At 42.9% G+C, this 23,964-nt stretch overlaps 1 protein-coding gene across 1 annotated transcript in view; it reads left to right on the top strand.

Annotated features, from left to right (window-relative positions):
- The window catches only part of LOC147431854 (putative methylesterase 11, chloroplastic), a 56,488-nt gene extending 38,420 nt beyond the window's left edge, over positions 1 to 18,068 (top strand). Inside the window, exons 2-5 of the mRNA XM_086494326.1 lie at positions 16,539 to 16,772; positions 16,879 to 17,022; positions 17,104 to 17,238; positions 17,425 to 18,068. Coding sequence (XP_086350452.1) covers positions 16,539 to 16,772; positions 16,879 to 17,022; positions 17,104 to 17,238; positions 17,425 to 17,715 — 804 coding nt within the window. The 3' untranslated portion in view covers positions 17,716 to 18,068. The remainder of the gene's footprint in view (positions 1 to 16,538; positions 16,773 to 16,878; positions 17,023 to 17,103; positions 17,239 to 17,424) is intronic.
- Positions 18,069 to 23,964: the final 5,896 nt, after the last annotated feature.

Below are 23,964 nucleotides of genomic sequence, written 5' to 3' on the forward strand. Positions count from 1 at the left end.
TCTCTCTCTTTCTACTTTCATTTGCCGAAGTCTGTTCAGCTCTTTGTGTCACGATCTCATCGGTGGGGTAAGTCAGACTGCCAGAGTGAATGGCAAAACCCCGTTTCGCATGACTCATCAACTCCTGAATAGAAGCTGACTTCTTTTCCAAGCAGTGATCTCGGATCTTTGTAGGAAGACCCAAGGTAGATCGCTCAATTTGCTCCTTGAACGAGATCTTCTTAAATGAAGAGGTGGGTAGAAAAGAGCTCCAGAATCTCTCGCAATAAGCATCCATTGTATCTTTCTTGGTCATCCGAAGATGGTTCCGAGTAGTTCGAATATCCCGTTCATACTCTCGAGTCAACCAAGAAGAAATAAAAAGCCTCTTGAATTTCAGCCATTTAACTGGCGCAGTCTTGCTTAATAGAAGTGTGGACCACCAAGTTCGAGCATTTAGCCCGGGAAGTCAGTGCCTTTCTTCTGCTTTTTGCCATGCTTTTCAGCTTTGTTTTGTGCGTCAAAAAGGCCGCTCGGAGACATACTAGTCGTACAAGTATGCCCTAGACCTGTGAAGCAGCAGAGTGGTGTAAATCTAACAAGTCAGCTTCGTGCCGGATAGTACATTCACAAAGTTTGTCTAGACTGCGTTGACTCATCAACGACTTCCTTTTGGAGGTTCAGATGGGACTACGTATACCAAGGCTAGAGTTACTAGGTGCACATGCATCTTGTCACAAAATGGTGATGTGGTACTACTATACCCGATTTGAGAGGATGGAGTAGAGCTCAACTGATGCTAAAAGCCCGACGCCCAAGTCTGAGCAGATGGGGCCTTGATTTGCGCCATCACAATTTGGTAATGTGGCACGCTGGCATCAAACCAGAAGAGGGGATGAAGAGCGAAGGTCGAGCAACTCTGGAAGGTGGGATCGAGACTTGGCCATAGCCACCTGCAAAATGCGACAAATTTGCATTGCAACTTGCGGCGGGATTCAGGAGTCATTTGGGCTATGTCATGGCAATTTGTACGCAGAAGCTTTTTGACATGAGTTTTTCAAAGTGGACTTTGTGAGGGTGCTAGCTTTAAGTAGATGATTTTGGAGTTTTTAGCCATCGAAAGCAAGAGGCCAAGGGTTGAATTCCTTGGTGGAGTTACTTTTCACTCAGTGCTTAGACGAGTGGCTCCTCCTTACAACTGTATTTGAGAAGATCAATAATAAAGAAATACCACAAGGGATGTCTAGTTGAGGGGCCATTGCATCAGGGACTAGAACTCCGCAACCTCGTGTCTCGTCTTGTGTGTTAAGTTTTCTTTCAGTTCAAGTGTGTGAAGTGTATCCAATTATGTTAAAGTCTGTTCTAGTTGTTAATTTTTGTTGGCACTTGGTGCCCTTTCAATTATAGTGGTATCAGAGCTCAAGCATTTACTTTTCCGATAAGCAAATGGGTCTTGTCTATTTAGGGACTTATGCCGAAACTATGGATTTTGAAGATATGACAAGAATCATTGGCCACTAGGTACTGGAGTTTCGTTTTGAGACCCACAAGGTAGTCTACCACAACCAAGGACTTCTATGGATGGTTGTCACAAAGTTGGTGACGTGGCACTAGCTGAAGACGAAGGGGGTTAGGACTTCAGAATCCTAACCCCTAACCAACTTACAGAAGACGGCAGACGACGTGAAGACTAAAGAGGTTAGAATTAAAAATCCCAACCCTACCAAATTTGAAGGAGGTGGCCGAGGGGCATAAACCCTAAAAAGAGCAGGACAACTAAATTGCGTAAAGGGTGATGACGCAACAGCCCATCCCGTTGTAACCGGCTTGTTAACTTCAAAAAGGGCGGTAGACTTTACTTCAAACCTTGATTTAGCTTTCACCCATTATTAGTCGTCTATTCTACCTGTGCTATAATGACACAAGAGAGGGGAATGGGATACAGATGCTAGAATGCATCTGTATGCGAGTCAGACACCAGATTGGCCCCTAAATAGGCGCCCCTTTCGGTATTTCTTTATTCTTTAAAAGAGGGAATAAACGCTGTGGTTCCCTACCAGCTGCCCCGCACAACCTTGGCTGAATTTCAACTGTTCAGGCCTGATTTCGGCAGCATAAGTGTACTAGGACCCTTCACAGTCAGTATTCCCACGCATTGGATGACTTTCCCGACGCATACGGACACTTTGCAAAACCTGGCGAGAATCTGCAGCACGCTGAATTCTCTGATTTCTGCCCCGAAAATGCGCAAGATCACCTGTACAGCGGTCCCCTGGCGTCCCCGAACCTCCTGGGGGTATTAGGGTCCGTTTAGGGCCGAAACCCTAAACGTGCAAAAATATACAGCAGGCTGTAATTCACTGTTTCGGGCTCCGTTTCGCGTGCCGGTCGCATCCGTAGCAAGTCCTCGAGCTCCCGCACCTGTAGGGCTACTTGCCCTTTGAATCGGACGAGATTTCGCACGTGAAACCTCTCCAAATTCACGTGTACCTGCGGGGGATTAGCCGCTAGCTAATCCAGTACCTGTGCAAGAGGCTCTTGCCTCGGCAATCGCGCATGAACCCACATAATTGTACATTGGTCAAATGAAAAGCCCACTAGAGGGGCATAACCATAAAGAGTAGGGGAGAGAGAGAGCAGTGAGAGGTGCGTAGGTCATGACATCCTGCACCTCACTGTACATAGAGGGTAAGCCAGCACTCCATTGAAGCTCTCCCACCTGTGACAGCACTCAAAAACGAGCTCAAAGCTGAAAATCATGTTTTTGCCTTCTCTTTAAGTAGTAAACTGGCCTCAGAGTGCCAAGTATCACTCATTTGTGCATTTTTCCCGCTTTAGACCCTCGGGTCTAAAAATATCTCACCTACAGCCTCTGTTGACTTGGCCACAAAGTAACAAAATGATCCCCATGTCAAACTGCACGTAATGACGCGAAGACATTTTGCCGTCCAAAAATAGCAGTCCCTAAAATTTAGGAGTTTCTGCCATTACATTCTTCTAGGTCATCTGACCCTCTTTGTACACTGCAGCCACACCTAGAACTGAAATGTAGCCTATGTAGCAAAGGATTCCGCTTTGGCTTGCCAATGACCCCACTTTGACTAACCATAGTCCTTGTCCAACCTTAGTGCTCTTTAGCCCTCAGACATTTTGCCGTCCAAAAATAGCAGTCCCTAAAATTTAGGAGTTTCTGCCATTACATTCTTCTAGGTCATCTGACCCTCTTTGTACACTGCAGCCACACCTAGAACTGAAATGTAGCCTATGTAGCAAAGGATTCCGCTTTGGCTTGCCAATGACCCCACTTTGACTAACCATAGTCCTTGTCCAACCTTAGTGCTCTTTAGCCCTCAGGCCTGGACTCTCTCTGAACAGTTCCACACTGGCTATGCAATGCAGGGCAGTTAGATTTCCAGAGGGGTGTTTCCAAAAGGTAAAACAAACGAAATTCCCCAAAGAAAGAGAAAATAAACAGAAATGGAATTGCCACTGGCTGGTGACATACCCCCCTCTTGAAATCTCAAACGTCCTCGTTTGCCCCTATGTCGTACATGCTTACAGTCAACACTCGGGTGTATTCAACACCTATCGACACATGCACGACATATACATGCTCTTTGTCAACACCTCGTTGACACATGTATTGCCTTCGTGTGAGCCCTGTCCCAATGACATAGTGGAAGCGTCACACTCTGCCATTGCTTTGAGTCCATAACTTTCCAATGACAAAATGGAAGCGTCACATTTCGCCACTGTCTTTTAGTACACGTTGGATCCACTAACCTTTCGAGCATACCCAAACCGACAGTTTAAGAATGCAGTTACACATGTACTCTTCAATAGAAATAATTGTTGTACCCTTGACAAACTGACAAGAAATGCTCACTTCTATAGCACTAAACAAACTTTTGGACATTCCATAAGAGCAATTGCCAAACTGACAATCTGTACAGCTCTAACATTCATGTAACATGCACTTCATTTGAGCTCACTGTAAGTAACATGTACATCATTTCTTTCAGAAGCCATTGTCACACCGGCAATCCATGTACCTCTGAATCTCAAGGGGTCAAGGTAGGTTGGAAACCAAGGATTTAAGTTCCCATACTTTTAGTGACTCTGCAAGTTCACTTTTTTCCATCCACTTGACATCCAGAGGTGAATAGCTTTTGAACTTTACCAAACAGCACCTTGCAACCTTGCTTTTTTTTTTCTTCCTTTATGTGCCAAAATCTATTCCGGGACCAAGATCTGGTCAAGTTCCTCGACTTCCGGCTGATCTTCAGCTGGCATATCTTCTGTCACATCACTCACATAGGGTCTGAGAAGACTCACGTGAAACGTATTGTGAATCTTCCAACTCTCAGCCAATTTCAGCCTTTATGCATATCACTGATTTGCATACTGAGCATTGAAAACAATCTTTCTCTGCTCTTCATCTTGATCTTTGGAGATTAACCTGTGATCTACCCTTATGCTGTCACTTTCATTGGGCTGAGAATTCTCTTTTTGATCCAATTTTGGCAGCATAACCGTAGTAGAAACCTTCACAACCAAAAATCCACATATCCAAGTGATTATCCACGCATAATAGAGCACTTTTGCAAACCTGTCCTGGAAATTCAGCACACTGAATTCTCTGTTTTTAGCTCCTAAAATGCTCCAGATCACTTGTATTACTGTCCTCTAGCTTCCCCGAAGCTCTTGGGACAAAAAGGCATCAAATAGCATCAAAACCCTAAATCTGCAGAAAAATACAGCAAGCTGTATTTTCTTCTTTCGGGCTCTGTTTTGCGTGCCAATCGCACCAATTCGTAGCCTTTGATCTTTTGCATCTGTAGGCCTACTTGCCCTTTGATTTACACGAGATTTCTCGCAAGAAATCTTGTTAAATCATCGTGTACCTGTTTTGAATTAGTCTTTAGCTAATTCGGTACCTGTATGAAATCATTCCAAGTGGAAGGAGTCTGTCCTTGTAACAACAGTGTATTCCACCACTGACTTGCATTTTTTTTCCAGAAAAATGGCAGCTTTCCTGACTTTAAATGCTCCTTCCAACAAATGCTTTGTCAAACTGTTCGAGGAAAGAGAAAACCTTTGTCCTCTCATCAAAGCCATTGAATGTATCAATGGACTCACTGATCATCTTCTTTGTATGGCTTTAGCTTATCCATTGACTCCAAATTGTCAAAAGAGACAGTTTGCATAATGGGTACATTTGTGGGAGCCATCTGTACTCCCTTGCCAATAACATGTTGATATCCAGGTGTCATATTCACTGATGGGATTGAAAAACCAGCCATACCCAAGTTGCCTTGTGACACCCCAAACTGACCTTGTGTGCCCTGAAATCCTGGGTGCAAACCAATGTTTGCATACATGGGGTTGGGCACCATGCCTTGCATACCCCTAAACACTGTTCCTGGCATGCCAAAACTGCCTTGAACTTGATGTGCTATTGATGAAGATTGTATGAACTCCATAAATCTTGGATTCTCCATCAATTGCTTGAACATGGTCACAGCAGTAACAACCTGCAAAGCTTTCTCTGCTTGGCCTGAACTCTCGCCAATTTCATGTGCAGTTGGAATAGGCTGTCTATCCTCTGAAGAGGAACCCTCTTCCTTGTTGCCATCCATCCTGTATCCAAAGAAAGACTCGTAGCCTTTCTCACCTGTATCCAAAGAAAGACTCTCGTAGACTTTCTCACCTGTAAATCCAAAGAAAGACTCGTAGCCTTTCTCACCTGTAAATCCACTCGATCTACTTTCAAACTCTCTGTGTTTTCAAGGTCATCCCAAACTCTCTCTGTGTCTTTAACCCAAACTGACCAAGGCTCACTTTTTGAGGAAAAAGTGATTTAATCCCGTCGATGGAACCATGTAACCGGCCTATTAACTTCAAAAAGGGAGGTAGACTTTACTTCAAACCTTGATTTAGCTTTCACCCATTATTAGTCGTCTATTCTACCTGTGCTATAATGACACAAGAGAGGGGAATGGGATACAGATGCTAGAATGCATCTGTATGCGAGTCAGACACCAGATTGGCCCCTAAATAGGCGCCCCTTTCGGTATTTCTTTATTCTTTAAAAGAGGGAATAAACGCTGCGGTTCCCTACAAGCTGCCCCGCACAACCTTGGCTGAATTTCAACTGTTCTGGCCTGATTTCAGCAGCATAACTGTACTAGGATCCTTCACAGTCAGTATTCCCATGCATTGGATGACTTTCCCGACGCATACGGACACTTTGCAAAACCTGGCGAGAATCGGCAGCACGCTGAATTCTCTGTTTTCTGCCCCGAAAATGCGCCAGATCACCTGTACAGCGGTCCCCTTGCGTCCCCGCACCTCTTGGGGGTATTAGGGTCCGTTAAGGGCCGAAACCCTAAACCTGCAAAAATATACAGCAGGCTGTAATTCACTGTTTCGGGCTCCGTTTCGCGTGCCGGTCGCATCCGTAGCAAGTCCTCGAGCTCCCGCACCTGTAGGGCTACTTGCCCTTTGAATCGGGCGAGATTTCGCACGTGAAACCTCTCCGAATTCATGTGTACCTACGGGGGATTAGCGGCTAGCTAATCCAATACCTGTGCAAGAGGCTCTTGCCTCGGCAATCGCACATGAACCCACATAATTGTACATTGGTCAAATGAAAAGCCCACTAGAGGGGCATAACCATAAAGAGTAGGGGAGAGAGAGCAGTGAGAGGTGCGCAGGTCATGACATCCTGCACCTCACTGTACATAGAGGGTAAGCCAGCACTCCATTGAAGCTCTCCCACCTGTGACAGCACTCAAAAACGAGCTCACAGCTGAAAATCACGTTTTTGCCTTCTCTTTAAGTAGTAAACTGGCCTCAGAGTGCCAAGTACCACTCATTTGTGCATTTTTCCCGCTTTAGACCCTCGGGTCTAAAAATATCTCACCTACAGCCTCTATTGACTTGGCCACAGAGTAACAAAATGATCCCCATGTCAAACTGCACGTAGTGACGCGAAGACATTTTGCCGTCCAAAAATAGCAGTCCCTAAAATTTAGGAGTTTTTGCCATTACATTCTTCTAGGTCATCCGACCCTCTTTGTACACTGCAGCCACACCGAGAACTGAAATGTAGCCTATGTAGCAAAGGATTCCGCTTTGGCTTGCCAATGACCCCACTTTGGCTAACCATAGTCCTTGTCCAACCTTAGTGCTCTTTAGCCCTCAGGCCTGGACTCTCTCTGAACAGTTCCACACTGGCTATGCAATGCAATGCAGGGTAGTTAGATTTCCAGAGGGGTGTTTCCAAGAGGTAAAACAAACGAAATTCCCCAAAGAAAGAGAAAATGAACAGAAATGGAATTGCCACTGGCTGGTGACACCCGTAATTGGTTGAAACTGATGACATGGCAGCATGTTTTACGGCCAACCTGATGGGCGCTAGGTTTTTAGACGAGATGCTTTTGGAGAAGTAGCTTTTCAAGCAATTGCTTTTAGGGAGGCTAAGAGCCTTTAAATATGTATTGTGGGCACTCTCTTTGGCATTCCTTGTTACAGAAAGCAAAGCAAAGCACCCAACACTTGCACCTTGTGGAAGCAATATAAAGAATATTCAAAGGGGTGCAAGGGTTTTGAACCGAGTGCAGTCGGAGAGTGGAACTCTGCCACGCCGTGTTTCTCGCGTTGGTTCAAGTCTGTTCGAGTCTGTTCTTTTCAGTTGGCACGTGGTGCCCTGTCGTTACAGTGGTACGAGATGTAAGGTCTCTGACCCCAACCAAAAAGAGCACCCTTGTACCATGAAATGATCATAATGGAAAAAAGTTACTATTTTTAGCAGTTTTCCGAATTCTGTCAGTGCCATGATATTTAAAATGTCATAAAGCTTCGAAATGTGAATTAAAATAATTTTTGTGAAAATTTTTCAAATATAGTAAGTTTTTGGTCACCCGACCTGTCTAGTTTTGACCGTCTTGAAAATCTGCACCTGTACCCCGAATTTGAAAAAAATGCATTTTCGGACCCCGGGAGCTGCTAAATATGGTAGGTACTCGGGCTACGTCTTAGTTAGAGCTTCGTATAGCAATTTTCGGCATCAAAATCCAACTCGTATGACCCGTTTTAGCGTAGAACCAATTTTCCTAAGAATTGTCTGAGGAGGTACCGGGGGCCCGAGACTGTGTGGGAACAGGTCCCAGGCCACTCCAGATCAGCTTTAGCAGCTAGGGGGCGCCCTCTTGCTTTGTGGGAGTCTTGGGAAAGCTGCCAAGCCTGCAACTCAGTCTCAGAACCAGTTAACCAAGCCAACTTGACACTTGGTGGGCAGAGAACTGGACTTGCCATGCTTAACGGGAGAAGCTCCCAGATGCATTTAGCAACCCAGATCGATTTTCAGCTTGAGGAGGCCTATTTAAAGACCTGCACACACACACACACACACACACACACACATATATGCTCACACACACAGAGCACACACACACTCCTACACACACTCTGGGAAGGTGCTACCGGAACACACACCTTTTGAAGGAAAAGCAAGGAGGGAGGTGTTGTCGAATTCTCGCCTCAAGAAGCTCGATTAGATCAGAGAATCGAGAGGATTATCAGCCCTTAATCACGGTAACCACGGTTTAATTAATGCTTTCTGTAAATCCTTTTCATTACTGCCTAAATTTCTCGTCTATTATGCTTATTCCTAGTCGTAATTCTCTATAATTACTCTCTAAATTCTCATTAACCATATTCTATTATGTAATCATCATCCCATAGCTGAATTATCAGCCATTTATCACTCTCAATTAATGATTAGAGAATAATTTCCAGAATTTTCTCTCTCTAGGCAGTATAGTAATTAATCGGTAAGCTAGTAATTGTGTAGATTGATGAGAACCACTCTTTCTATCATGCATTAATATTGTAGCTGATTTAGATTCATCTCTGTTATGCATTAAGATATAATTAAGGTAAGATTAATCTGTCATTAAGTCTCTAAGAGATGGTTTTTCTCACATCTATGCATGCGGTGACTCTGCACCCTCTAATTGCTAGGAAAGAGATTAATCGTGCTTAATTCATCTCTCTGGTAATTCCATTAGTGAAATCCTATTATTCTTAATCATGTAAGCCGGGTAATTATCTTTAGAGCCGGTTCCCATAGGATTATGTGCCATCCTTAATGATTGCTTTATGAAAAATCTAGATCTATCATATAGGAGGGATTAATTAATGTCACTAATCTACCCATTGGACTGTTATGATGCTTGCGAACCTTAGCTCTTTCTCCAAGCTAATCATTTAAAGTAGTGAGAAATGGCCCCGGTTAAGAGGACTCGCTTCGGTGGTGCCCACGATCGCGAGGCAGAAACGAGCAATGTCAACGGGAAGGGGAAGGCTCCCATGGAGGAACAAATACCGGCCATCTCACGGGCCATCGATGAAGAAGGGGAAGAGGTAGATCATATTTTTATTCAAGTTGTTTAAACTAACATTGCATACGCTAGTTAGGAATGCTCATATCCCCAAACATGTTGGAGAAATCCGACGGAAACCTTGGCATTGAAAGCATTGTACATTAAGTTCTAAAGTAGGAAGGAAATGATTGATGGAAATGCTGTTTGCAATAGGAAAGAATGTTTGCTAGGGAAAATTTAGCTCGGCATGTTCATTCTATTTCCAATGTTGAATTAGTCATGAACCCCCTCCTGATCACAGGGATAGAGTTCCTGGTTAAGGGCTCTTGAATCCACGACTGCTGGTTAAGCGGTGAGAATGTCCATGTCGTGCTTTCTATGCGGTGGACATACCTAGTTGTGTGGGCAACTAGGCGACAATGGGAGAAGTAAACTCTCGCTGGAGGGGGGATGTTGTACCTCCAGAACATTGGAATTTTAATGAATAAGTTTGAGTAGAACTTTTACTAGAATTCTGTCTTGGTGTTGTTTGCAATACTGGTTGAAGGGCTGTTTTAACGAACCATGTGATTCGGAATTAAACAAGGAATATCTATGTTGAACAACCTTTGTGGTAGTAATTAGGTCACACGAGAAAGTGTGAGTGTGGGGGTGGAAAGTGAGGGCTTGGCTCGGGTTGCCAATGCCTACGAGATGGGTGGTCCCGATTGGTCGGGAACTCTCTGTCCCCATAGTGCTTACTCGATATTGGTATTACTCATTGCCCCTAGAGCGGCGAATCCTCGAGAGTACGTGCCTTTGAAACATGGGGAAAAAGGCACTCGGGGTTTCTCTCCTCTTGGAAGGTGGGTCTTAGGATCGCTAGATAGTTAAGTACGCTTCCCCTGCGAGGTGGAGCTAGATTTCGTTGCTAGTAGGCTCGAACTCGACTCACTTTGTGATGAGAGATCGTCCGCTAGTTGAACCCTGAACCATTTTGTTTGCTTCCGCTATAGATCTAGTGGCCACCAGGTTTACCATCAGATCCGTTGTTTGATACGACGGGGTGGGGACCTCACACGAGAGCTTTAGGCGTCTACTTTTTTGAAAGCATACCGGTCACTACAAGAACAAGCAAAGCAAGATGGCGCTTTGGAATTCGATAGAGTACTTGCAGTTCCTCCTCGACAAACTCCGCAACATAACCCCAGCAGAACCTCCTGATTCTGCAGAGCTTTCAACAGTTTCTGAACTACATGTTGCCATCTGTATTGCCTTAGGTTGTTTCTCCTCCTCCGGCACCAAAACGCACAAGGGCCTCCTCTCGACAACCTCCTCAGTCTTCGACTCCGATCGGGGGAGTTTTCTAAAACATGGTGCAACCATCCAGTGCAAATTGCCTTTGTGGCCGCCGTTGCCACCATCTCCCTTACCGCCACGGTGGGTATAATGGTTAAAGCCAGTATGCCTACCCGTACTATCCACATCTTTGATTTGCACAGCATTAGCCAAAGGATTTCAAGGATGGAGGATTGCAGTAAATTTTTTCACCTTTTCAGGTGTGAAAGACAGAAAGAAAGCTTTACAGTTCCTGCACAGCTTGACAATATCTATGCTCTGGGAAACTTTACAGAAGAATCAAAGATCTCTAGAGCCGCCCGTTTTCTCAAAGATAAGGCTATGCAATGGTGGGGTTCTATAGCTACCAAGCCGCACGCTCCAAGGACTTGGCTAGCTTTCAAGAATATTTTTTCCCGGAGCCACATGACATGTCACAAACTACTACCGTATCAAGCCAATGAAAGAACGGAGCCAGCCTGGAGATCCCGACCAAGGGGCCTAAACCTTAGAAGAATGAGAAGCAGCATAAGTTCTCACCAACTTACAGATCCTCGACAAGTGGGGCAAACTCATTAAAGTTTTACCAACGTATGGAACCCCGTTCGATCGAGGCCCAAGTCACTAGAAGTCACAGTTACCCGGAACGGGAACGGGAACGGGAACGGGAGGGTCTGGAACGGGACGGGAACGGGGAGGAGGAGGGGGGGCCGGAACGGGACCGGGGCTAGAACGGTCCACCTAAAGTAAGGATTGAATTACCTCCATTCAGCTTAGTCTCAAATAAACTCCTAAACAACCCCAAAACTGTCCCCAAATCTACCTCCTAACCTGCCCTCAAACTGCACCAAATATGTTCCCCGAACAGCCCTTAATCTACCCTCAAAAGCCCACTTTTTTTTCCCAAATGCCTACTTTTGCCCGTTCCGCCCCGCGTTTCGCCGTTCCACCTCATGTTCCGCCCATTCCGGAACACCGTTCTGGTTACATCCCGTTCTGGAACAGGGTTCCGTTCCCATCTCCATTTCGGGAACGAGACTCGTTTGGAACGCCGTTTCAGAACGTTTGGGCTGTGTTCCCCCCGTTTCTTGTTACAGTGCTAGAAGTAAAGCCAGTACACATACACACTCAAAGTCTGCGTGAAAAGATGATGATGTGGCAAACATACGAATGCCCTGCAATTTGCGTTGACCTGCTGATGTGGCACTGTACGGACTGCCGCAGTTCGCGCTGACTGCTAATGTGGTAGATTCAGAATTTACGATGGCTGCTTTTGGGAGGCCAAATGCTTTTAGAACTTGGAAGCTTTTCATATAAATACTTTTCGAGGCTAAGGGCCTTTAAGTATGTGCCATGGGGCGCTAGAGTTTGGGGCCAATGATTTCTTGGGGTGGTACTCCGCCACTCCCCGTCTCATGTGTCGTGCATCTCTTTCAATTCAGTGTTATTTGAAGCGCTTAAAGTTGTTCAGTCTGCTCTTTTCCATTGGCACGGGTGCTTGTTCCTGTTACAGTGGTATCAGAGCTTTAGGCATGTGCTTTTTTGAAAGCATACCAGTCCTACCAAAGAGCAAACAGAGCAAGAGGGCGCTTCCAAGTTCTACAGGAAATCTTATCAAATAATCTTCATGTCCTGACCCCGGACCAGGATGGCGCTTCCAAGTTTTACAGGAAATCTTATCAAATAATCTGTGTCCCAACCCCGAACTTATTAGCTACTCCCACTCTAGTCCATCGCGCATCGGGCGTGCTCCTGTCTTCATCACTCTGTCTTATGGGACATAAGCCATTGTTTTTCTCAGAGGCAGCGTCATGAAGTGGTGGATGTCTATAGCTACCAAACCGCACACTCCAAGGACTTGGCAAGGTTTCAAGAAAATTTTTGCCCGAAGTTACATGCCTTCAGACATCTTCCTTCGGAGTGCAGCTTTTGGCAAAGTGGGGTATTTTGAAATCAAAAACCCTAGCAGATTACAACTTGCAATCTTTGGACATCTTTCAATAGGTGTCTCTTCCGGAGCTGATAACCTTGGAGGTCCAGTGTGATTGCTATGTCTTGGGACTACCATCACCGCTACAGAAACAGTGTCATGGTCAACGATTCAAGAGCTTATGGACCATGTTGCGGTCGGCTACAAATTTTTGGAACAAACCTAATCTTAATTTTTGGTGCAGGTTTCAGGACGGAAAGCCAATCATGTTTTCGAGCTCGACTGATGTCGAGATTGCTTTTTGAGATTGAAGTTTGTCTGAGGATCTGTTTGGGAAATTGTTTGAAATATTGTTTGAAATGGATGGTATTTGTTTTAAACCTGTCTTGGTGCCGATTTGAAGTATTTTGACTCTGGTTTTAATACTGGTTTCAATGATTGGTGATTTACTCCCGGGTAGAGTAGTGAGAAATGTTTTGGTATTGTTTGAACCTCGGAACGACGCAAACATTTCCATGTCTAGGGAGTGTTTTGTTGTACGCTGGAAAACCTCCGAATGACGCAGACGGGATGTCTGGGGAGCGTTTGGTTGTATGCTTGAAACCTCCAAGCAATGCATGTTGGAGAGCGTTTGGTTGTATCAGTCCTCTGAGCTTATGCCCTGGACCTTTTTAGGTTATTTGCGGGGGGAGTGATGAGGTAGTCGTTGAGTAGCTTCATACCGTAGACTGTCTGTCTCGGGAAAGTGCTTAGCGGCGCTATTTGTTGTGTCTTAAACATGCATATGTGATGTGCCAACCACTGAATATATTCCTAATTGGGTGAGTTTGCATGGGTACGTAATTTTAGTGCATCAAGACACCCGTTACAGATCAGCGTTGCTAGGTGTGATGGCTAGATTTGCTACGTCAGAATATCAAGAGCTCTGATTTGGAAATGAGGATATACTCCTTATTGGATGAGATTTTTTTGGGAAGCCAATGACCTAGGATATCAAGAGCTCCGATTCGGAATGAGAAAACTGATTGTTTCTCGGAATGTCCCTCGGAATGACCCTTGGAAAATTTTGAGCTAACTTGAGTTGTTTTGCAGATATACGGTAACCGCGGACGATTACTTTTTTTCAAGAAGGGGGAAATGTCACAAACTGATGATGTGTCAAGCCATTGAAGAACGGAGCCATTTGCACATCCTGTCCGAGGGGCCTAAACCCTAGAAGAATGAGAAGCAACGGAAGTTCTCACCAACTTACAGATTCTCGACGAGTGGGGCAAACTCATTAAAGTTTTACCAACTTACGGGACTCCATCCGATGGGGGCCCGAGTCACTAGAAGTAAAGCCGACACACATACACACTCAAAGTCTGCGTAAAAAGATGACGATGTGGCAGCTCTACAGATGCCCTGCAATTTGCGCTGACATGGCATTGTACGGACTGCTACAATTCACACCGACTGCTTACATGGCAGATTGTACGGATTTTCAGAATTTATGCTGGCTGCTTTTGGGAGGCACATGCTTTTAGAACTTGAAGCTTTTCATGTAACTGCTTTTCAAGGCCAAGGGCCTTTAAATATGTGCCATGGGCTCAGTCTTTGGCACGTCTTCTTGTGGGAGTGCAAAGGACAAAGTATTGGCTTGTGTTGAGTTAAAGCAATATAAAGAAATACCGAAAGGGGCGCTAAGGTTTGGGACAAGTGCTCTCTTGGGGTGGAACTTCGTCACTCCCTGTCTCGTGTGTCGTGTATCTTTTTCAATTGAGTGTTATTTGAAGTGCTTAAAGTTGTTCAGTCTATTCGTTTCCATTGGCACGTGGTGCCGGGTCCCGTTACATGACATCCCTATTTGAAGTGCAGCTTCTGGTAGAACGAGGTAACCTGAAAATTCTTGCCATTGAAACCATGGAAGACTACAACCAAAGGTTCCTCGATGTTTACCTTCCGGTGTCTTTCTTCAAGCTGATACCCTTGGAGGACCAATGTGAATGCTATGCCATTAGACTGCCATTTCGACTACAGGAATATTGTTTGTCCAAACAAGTTTCTACTATGCAAGAGCTTATGGACCATGCTGTGGTTAGTTACAAACTTATGAAAGGAAGATTGGAGTTTGCTATAGAAGATCAACCAACAAACACCCAGAATCTTGGACAGCAATGTACAAATTCTCGGGATTCTTGTGACAATTCAACCCAACCCACAAGACCTTGTTTGACACTTCGCCAAGGAGAAACTCTATAGCAAGAAGGTTGATGTTTTGAATGCTTTCAAACGGGACACACCCCTTATGTATATCCCAATAAAGGAGATAAGACTCCAGAACAACCTCTTGCTAAGAAAGCCTAAACTTCAGTAGGCCTTGCTCCAAATATTTTAGGAATCTTTGTACCCGATGGTTCCAAAAAATTGTGTAGAGCATATGGAAAGATCGGTGGTTTCAAGGCACTTATCTTCTTCAATCTAGGAGCCACCAAGAATTCCATCCATCCAAAGTTCCCCAAGCGAATGGACTTTGAATATGATCAGTTTGTTGGAGAACTTGAGGCCGAGTTAGCCACAGGACTCACTCAAAAAGTTGTACCACTCATTGGTGCTCTTCAAGTTACCATCCAAGGGTACCGTGGTAAGGCAAATTTTCACATCATGAAGTTAGGGCATTGCGACGCTCTTTTGGGCATGCCTTGGCACGAGAAGAACGATGGTACCATCTAGATCTAGAACCGTACCATAACTCTAGTGCATAATGGAAAGCCAATCGTACTTAGAGTTCGATTGACTGAGACAAACCCAGAATGATTTTACGTTATTTAGAAACTTTTGAACTTTGTTTGAGAATACTATTTACAATTCATTTGAAATAGAATTTATTTGTTTTGAACCTGACTTGGTGTCGATTGGGATTGCTTGATTTTGGTTTTGATGTTGGTTTCAATGTTGTTATATAAAGCCTCTGGATGACGCAAACCATCGTCTAGGGATCATTTAGTTGTATTAGAGCTGCCAAGAACTCTGAAATGAAATGTTATATTAATGTCTTCAAAAGGCCAAAATGACCTATGAGGCCAAAAAGTTACATCCATGTGTGCAAAACTCTAGTACAATGTTGAGGGAACATAAAAATAAAAATAAAGAGGGTACCTAGAGTGGGTAGATATGTAAGCCAAGGTTGAAACTGGCCAACCCACCCACCAGCCCACACCCACCAAACCGATTCCAAACCTAAATCACTCATCAAACAAGAGAAGAAACAAAAAAAGAACAAGCACTAAACAAGCAGAACATGCAAACATACATGCGCAGTCATGCAGAGCGCACTCACCCCAAGCACATGCAGATCTACAAGGACAAGCATCACACACAAAAGAAATAAGGCGCATACAAGCAAGCAGCTAAACAAACAGAAGCCAGGAAAATTACCTACGTAAGAATAACAAACAAAATGTAAGGAAAGAAACCGTTGCAGGCAGCACATCACAGGTGACATAAGAGCAGACATCTGGTGAAGTAGAGCACCTGTGGTTTTGTAAACCTTAAGCGGCCAATGCACACCACATGAAGGTCCTCCCCTAGGACCCTGAGAGAGACAATTCATATCTACATTCCTCGGCCCCTCTTGACCTGCTACTTTTAGCTGACTTGTTTCAAGAATTTCTTTTTTTGTATCAAAGGTATTATGAACACAACATGTACATCATTATTCAGGGATCCCTACATACATCTAGCCCACACTGAGCAATTACAGGCCAGAATACTCCGTTTTTCATTGTTAAGCAGCTAGCATCTCATCCTCATTGTGCCCCATCTTTCTGTTTAGTAGAAAGCAAGCTTGATAAATAATTTTTTGTAGTGTCACTCTGGGTAGTAGCTGAACTTTGTTTTGAGGAGGTATCCGGTTATAATCTTTTTCTTTCTTCAATCTCCAGGAAGCCTTCCCTAATGCAAAAACAAGACACTTCCTTCTGGTTCACGGTGGAGGATTTGGAGCTTGGTGCTGGTATAAAATCATTGCCTTGCTTGAAGACACAGGTTTTGTTACTAGTGCCATTGATCTGGCTGGCTCGGGAATCGACTCTACAGATCCTAACTGCATACCTAGTATAGAGATGTATGCAAGGCCCCTTACTAGTTTCTTTGATAAGCTTCCCGAGACAGAGAAGGTGTTAAAGCTTTGTCATAGTTAGTGAATTTTATGGTTTGATTTTGCAACTTCGAACTTTGTGCAAGATTCAGTTTACACGATACTGAGATAGAATGCATGTGCAGGTCATCTTGGTGGGCCATGATGTTGGGGGTGTGTGTATATCATATGCAATGGAGTCTTTCCAAAAATATATAGCGCAAGCTATATTTATCAGTGCCACGATGATCAACAATGGTCAGAGGGCATTTGATGTGTTTGCGCCTGAGGTAATACCAATGCTTTGCTCCCCCTATTAGTCTTTTTGCATCAGTCTCTTGATTAATAGCAGTGTGTGTGGCTGGTTGCAGGTTGCAGGCCCAGATGAGTTGCTGCGTAAAGTTCAAATTTTCAACTATACTGACAAAAACACACAATCACCTACTTCCATTGAATTTGATAAAGCTCATGTGAAGGAATTATTTTTCAATCAAACTCCTGCTAAGGTTTGATTAAGCTGCTATTTTTTACCAAGTCTCTCAAAGTTTGTGAAGTCCCTGTGACATGCTGTAAATGGATACTCACCGTCTTCACTGTCCCGATCCAGGCTACCACTTGTAGATTTCAGGATTCACTTAAACACACCCATTAACGCTTAGACATCCCACTGACAGGGTTTTGTTTTTTAACAGGACGTGGCTTTGGCAACTGTTTCTTTAAGGCCTGTTCCCTTTGGTCCTTTAATGGAAAGAATCTCCATCACTTCTGAAAATTATGGTCGGATACCCCGTTACTACATCATGACTGGTGAGGACCACGCATTGACTTCTGCAATGCAGGAGAAGTTGGTTGAACTTAATCCTCCAACCCAGGTTTTTAGAATGAAAGGGGGTGACCATGCTCCATTCTTTTCCAAACCACAAGCACTTTATAAGCTCTTACTGGAAATAGCGAAGATTGATGCCATAAAGGAGGTACAATGATTCTTGAGTCATTTATGGCATTTGGCCAAAGAAATGTGCAATAGTCTTATGCTCCGGACCACCCCTTTTAAAATGTTATATGACAGAGGGCTACAAATCTGTGCCGCAAAACATGTCCTACATTTCTATTATTTCTGACATTCCTGTTCCATCATTTTTCAACTTTTCATGTTGGCAGTGATCGAATTCAGGCTGAGATTTGAATCAAGAGACTTGCAAAGTAAATTACCCTAAAGGCAACACTGTTAATGTAAGGTATACTCTGCCAACTTTGGCAGTTATTTGACATTACATGTAAAACAAAACATTTTCTACTTGGCGATTTCTTTATTTCAGTTGATTGTTTTGAGGCATCCCTATGTAACAGGTTTTAGTAATGTCAGTCAATCAATTTAGACGCAACTAATCACACGTATGGCACATAGGTGTGAATTGTGTGCTATGATCACCATTGATGATATATATTGAGTAGAGCTTGTACAATGTTAAAGAGGAGATGAATAAGGCAAGAAGCCCAGGTTGCCTGATCATGGGTGTTTTAACTCCTGGATAACATCTTGCTATAATGTGACCTTTTCATAGGCAGTTAAACAAGGTATTTTTACTAAAAGCCTTTGTTCATCTGCAGTAGTTTCTTTTTTAAGTCCTAACTAGCATTTGTTTTCTTTTCCAGTGTCGCTCAATTGATGATTAGTAGTTGGATGTGAAACATCAGCTGCTTATGCTAAGCGGTTAAGACAAATCGAGATGGATATTATGCAGTTGAAAATACTTAAAGATAAGAGTATGCTCATCCTGTATTCACTCTTCTTTTGTAATGTCACTTTTTGGTAGGATTTATGACTGCGCTTTCAGATAGTTCAGTGAATGGACATTCTGTGACCATCAACAGTTATTAAAAGACAATGAGCAGACAAGTTGGCCATTAATAAATGCAAATCTTCAACTCGCAGGATGCAAGAAAAAGGGCAAGTGTAGGCATGAAATAACTGAGCTGCCAGAGATGATTCAATTTCTCACTTTCATTAACTTCTGCTTGCTAGTGTATTTGGAGAAATAGCAGTAATCTCCTGTTTTGCAATCTGTCATTATGGAACTGTGCATACCTACAAGGAATTGGCGATTAACTAACCCGGTTCGTGTTCAAAAGGCTCTTGCCTTGGTAGACGCGCATAAAACCCACAAGGCTCTACATAGTCATATGAGTCGTCCAACTAGTGGGGGGGGCATTATTGTATGTGTAAGGGAGAGAGAGATGCCGTTATTTTGCTAAAATTAGGTCAAAAATCTACAATTTCAGCCCTTGACAAGCTTGGATAGCTTGGTGGGAGTTTGGTCTTAGTGTTGACCAAACTCCCACCAAAAGGGATGTCAGTTTTCGGGGCCAACAAGGTGTCGGTCTTCTTGTGCGGAATGACATTCTAGTTTGCCGGACACATTTGTGTTCTCTCTTCTTCTCAATCCTCAATGTAACTTAGCTAGTAATTGAATTAGTACTACCCCCTATTGTGTACTAGCCCTTTATTGTGTACTAGTCTACTATACGGTTCCATCAATGGGATAGTTGTTTTTTCTTCAAAAAGTGCAACGTATTGTTGTGGGTGAAAGCAACACAGAGCATATCATTATGGCAGAGAAGAGAGACGAGATAATTGAAGAAGGATCTTCTTCACATGCGACAGAGAAAATTCCTTCAACTCTTCAAGAAAAGTACACGTCTAAAGCTCAATTACTTAGTTGTATGGAGATTTTCAACAATTGGTCAAGAACCCAAGGGTACAAGAGTTCTTACAGGCTCCTACACAAGGTTTACATGTTTTGACACAGGGGCATGTTTTAGCTGTTGCACGAAAGGGAGATTTCCCATGCACAAGGGGTCTCTTGATGCTCAAGGGAAAGCCCTAGAGATTGAGCAACCGGTAGTGTCCATTGATTCAAAGCAAGCATCTTTACTTGGACATGAACAATTTTTGAATGGTCATATTCTGGCTATTTTCGGGGTGGTTCAGTGTTTCAAGCTATGATTGGATCTTCCATAGGCTTGCAAGGTTATATGCCTGGAAATGTGTTTGGTGATTCCTTTGAGCCAACCTAAGGATTACAAGGAAGGTGGGTAGGCAATGAAGTTTGAAACTTTCAAGGGCACAGAGAACCAATTCAAAGCTTTGACCTTTACACAACAGTTTGATGTAGTTTATGTTGGAGGAAACTTCACAGAGTCTCCGAAGATACGCAAGGCTTCCACTTTCTTAAAAGGAAATACACTTCAATGGTGGACCTCACTGTTGAGTCAAGTCCAATGCAAGCAATTGTTCACATCTGTGTGGCTTACAAACACTTTTGATGTGATGACAGCATGGCATGACTTCAATGCGGCAAACTGTAAGAACCTTGAAGGTTACAATAAGCAATTTCGGGCTGCACTATTGCCATTAAGCTCCTACACATTTGTGCCGTTGTCAAAACAGAGCTGTGGATTGTCCAAGCTCGTATACGTTTTTGTCGTTGTCAGAACAGAGCTGTGGATTGTCCAAGTTCCTACACGTTTTTGATGTTGTCAGAACAGAGTTGTGGACTATTGCACAAAGAATACTATCATGAATGTTCCACGAACGATTGAGAATGCGACAATGGCTAGTAACCTGCTGAAAGGAATTTTCATGGAGTAAAGAGCAACAAGAGAGACTCCGAGAGAGTCCCACGACAAACAGTTTTAAGTCTAAGGGCAATGTTACGACAAAGCCTTCTGTGCTTCCCACTGATGTAGGTGACACATCTAAGAAGCAATTTATGCCTTCTTTTGGGAGAGGACAAGATCAAAATATGCATTTTTCTAACAAATCTTTTGAAGAAAGGAAAGATTGTAAACAAGAGGGGCATTTTGCAAATGAATGTCCACAAAGGAAGTCATAGGATAAGCATGACAAGTCAGAGCATAAAAGAAAGATGCCAAAGCCCAAAATGCAGGACTTGTCACATGTTTGGTTAGTGATCAACCAAAGCTTGAGGCAAAGTTAGGGACCAAACAGTATTGATTTTCTTTAATCTAGGAGCCTGTACAAATTTCTCATCACCCCAATTGGCATCAAAGTTGGGCATGCGTACTTGATCTTTGCAAAAGAAGTACATGAAGTATCTAATTTGTCTCCCTTAGATAAAGATATGGTAACTTTTTTTAGTGGTTTCAATGATGTTTTTTTGGACTCTTTGCTAGGGAGTTACCTCCTGAGACCTGAGGATCATTGCATAGATCTTGTGCCACGTTGTAGTCCAGCAGGCAGAACACCGTATAGGGTTAGTGTAGCCCAACAGAAAGAGATTATGAGTCAGGTCAATGAGCTTTTGGAGAAGAGGCTAATTCAACCTAATTCATCCCCTTTTTGTTCGCTTGTACTCCTAGTGTAGGAGGAGGATGGTTCATGGCGCATGTGCATTGACTACCAAGATTTGACTTAGAATACCATCAAGAAAAGGTTCCACATGCCGATGATAGATAAGGTTCCCCATGCCGAGGATAAATGACATTATTGATCTACTTGAGGGCGCATCGTTGTTTAGCAAGATAGAGTGGGTATCATCAGATACGCATTAGGCCAAAAGATGTCCATAAGAGTGTTTTTAGGACAACATTTTGTCTTTATGAGTATCTTTTCATGTCGTTCAGTCTCACCACGTCCAATAAAATGATGGACAAAATTTTGAGACCACATACAAACTTTGTGAATACATTCTTTGATGACATGATTCTCTATTCAAAGTCTAAAGAGGAGCATAGAGATCATTTAACCACAGCTTTCAATGAACTACGCACGAATAAGCTACTCATTAATGCAAAGAAGAGTGAATTCTTTCTAGAAGATAGTCATTGTCTTGGGCACATTGTTGTAAAGGATGGGGAACCCTTCTAGGCTTATGTTCCTATTAAGGAGGTTTATCCGAAATTTTGCTGAGATTACTTCTCTACTACATGCACTACAATAGAAGGGAGTTACTTTCAAGTGGACAACCAATGGCATTCTAGCTTTCAAACAATTGAAAGAAAAGTTGACTTCAAATTCGGTAATCATTTTGTGAGATCTTGCAAAACCTTTAGTGGTTCAATGTGATGCATGTGGGCACAGCCTTGGTGGTAATGCGAAATGGTTGAGTAGTGGTATGAGAGCCAAATTCTCTTGAAGGCCAAAAAGAATTTACAAGTTTGTAAGAGAGAATTGTTGGCAGTAAGTCACCCTCTCACTAGTTTGAAACACTATCTATTGGGGGTTGATTTTTTCGTCCAACTAGATCGATACTCTCACACAAGCCAAGTTGTCTGATAAATAGATGTGATGGGCAAACAACTTGTCAATATCCTATTTTCAGATTATGTATGTGGAAGGAAAAAAGAACATGGTGGCTGATGCGTTGTCGCAAAAGCCCCAAATTTCATTAATGTCAATTCTGTGCCATTGTAAACTACATGAAATGAAGACACAATATGCTAAAGATTCATATTTTGCAAGAATTTATGATCAACTTGTTGATGGGAAGCATCATGAATGCTATACGCTTAAGAGAAACTTTCTCATGATGCACGGAAAGTTATGCGATATTAAACAGTTATGGCCAAAGGTTTTAACAGAAAGTCATGCTTCACCATATGCTGGGCATTGTGGAATTCATGCAATAGTGAAAGTGGTTGAGGCATTCTTTTACTGCCAGTCTTACACCAAGATGTTGACACATTTGTAAGATCATACCGAGTATGCGAGAAAGTCAAACATGAAAGGCAAAAGCAACCAACATTGTTGCAACTACCATTGTTGATTCTTGATAGGCCATGAGGAAGTACATAGACTTTACCTTTATCTTCCAAAATTACAAACATGTAATGATGAGATTCGGACTATCATTTGTAGGTTTAGTAAGCAGGTGCATTTCATTCCTATCAACAAGCAGACAAACCAAAAACATATGGTTGAGATATTTATGAGCAATTTCTTTTAAGTATCACGGGATGCCTCAATCAATTGTAATCAATTGTTAGTGACCGAATCCACGTTTGACGGGTCTTTTATGAAAGGCATTGTCAGAGAACATGGGCAGAATGCTAAAGCTCTCATCTTTGTTTCATCCACAAACTGATGGACAATTAGAAAAGGAAAATTCTAGTGTCTTAGGTTTACTCAACTGCTATGTGTCAGAGCACAAGGCAACTTGGAAACACTATCTACCATTGGTTGAGTATGCTTACAATAACATTGTGCGTATATGAACATACAAGGCATCATTTCAGATAGTGAAAGGAGGAAAGAAAGTCCCACCCATTTTGTAAACTAAAGACGATATTTGAGGCAAACTAGTATGTTCAAGATATGGATTCATGGCAGCCTTCGAAGGCCCTTTGTTGGTGATGTGCCAGAAATATGCTTGATGAGGAACAACTGGAAGTGAAAGAATTGGATGAGATTCTTGTTCCTTAACAAATCTTGGAACATAAGGAAAGGAAGGTTAGAGGAAAGGTTGCAAGACGCGACCAAATGGATGGAAGAATTTGAATTGCTTGATTCATCTCACTTATTGCAACTATACCTTGAAGCCTTTCAAATTGAACCCATAATGACTTGATGTAGCTCTTTGGAGCAATGTAAGAGCATGGTTCATTATGCTCAAAGGAGTAGTTAAGCAATTGTTATCTACTCTTTTCATACAAATGGGTGCAAAAGTTGTGTGGTACCACGTTGGTCGGATTGTTAATCATCCAACACTACATTTTCGGAAGTATGTATATCTTTGATTCCCATCATAGAGTATACGTGATATCAAGAGATATCAGCATGTATTATTGGTATGCAAGCAACGTCGCTTGCAGTTTTTCTTGTTGCCTTTTCTAAATATGTAATATATTATTTTATTTTATTTTATTTTACTTGTTTTTCACAAAACTCTGGAAAAGGTGTAAGTCAACATTGCACGGCCAGTGTGAAACAGTTGCAGCCAAACGGGTTTCCCACATCAAGAATCAAGGTCAATCAATCGATGGCTGAGCGGATAAGTTAGCAATGAATTTTGATGAGTATGAAAGCATGTACGTGCCTAAAAGGAATTTACGCACTGTCTGAAGTCCGTGTCATCTTATAAGTTGGGAGGGGTTAGGAAACTGAATCACAAGAGAGCAACCTGCTCGTCAGCACACTCCATAAGCTCTATCCCAACTTGGAGGCATCGAAATATGAATAGAGGCTGATTTTCACTTTTGTTAGTGGATTT

Source organism: Adiantum capillus-veneris, chromosome 21 (assembly GCF_014529385.1).
Source record: "Adiantum capillus-veneris isolate H3 chromosome 21, ASM1452938v2, whole genome shotgun sequence".
NCBI classification, from domain to species: domain Eukaryota; kingdom Viridiplantae; phylum Streptophyta; class Polypodiopsida; order Polypodiales; family Pteridaceae; genus Adiantum; species Adiantum capillus-veneris.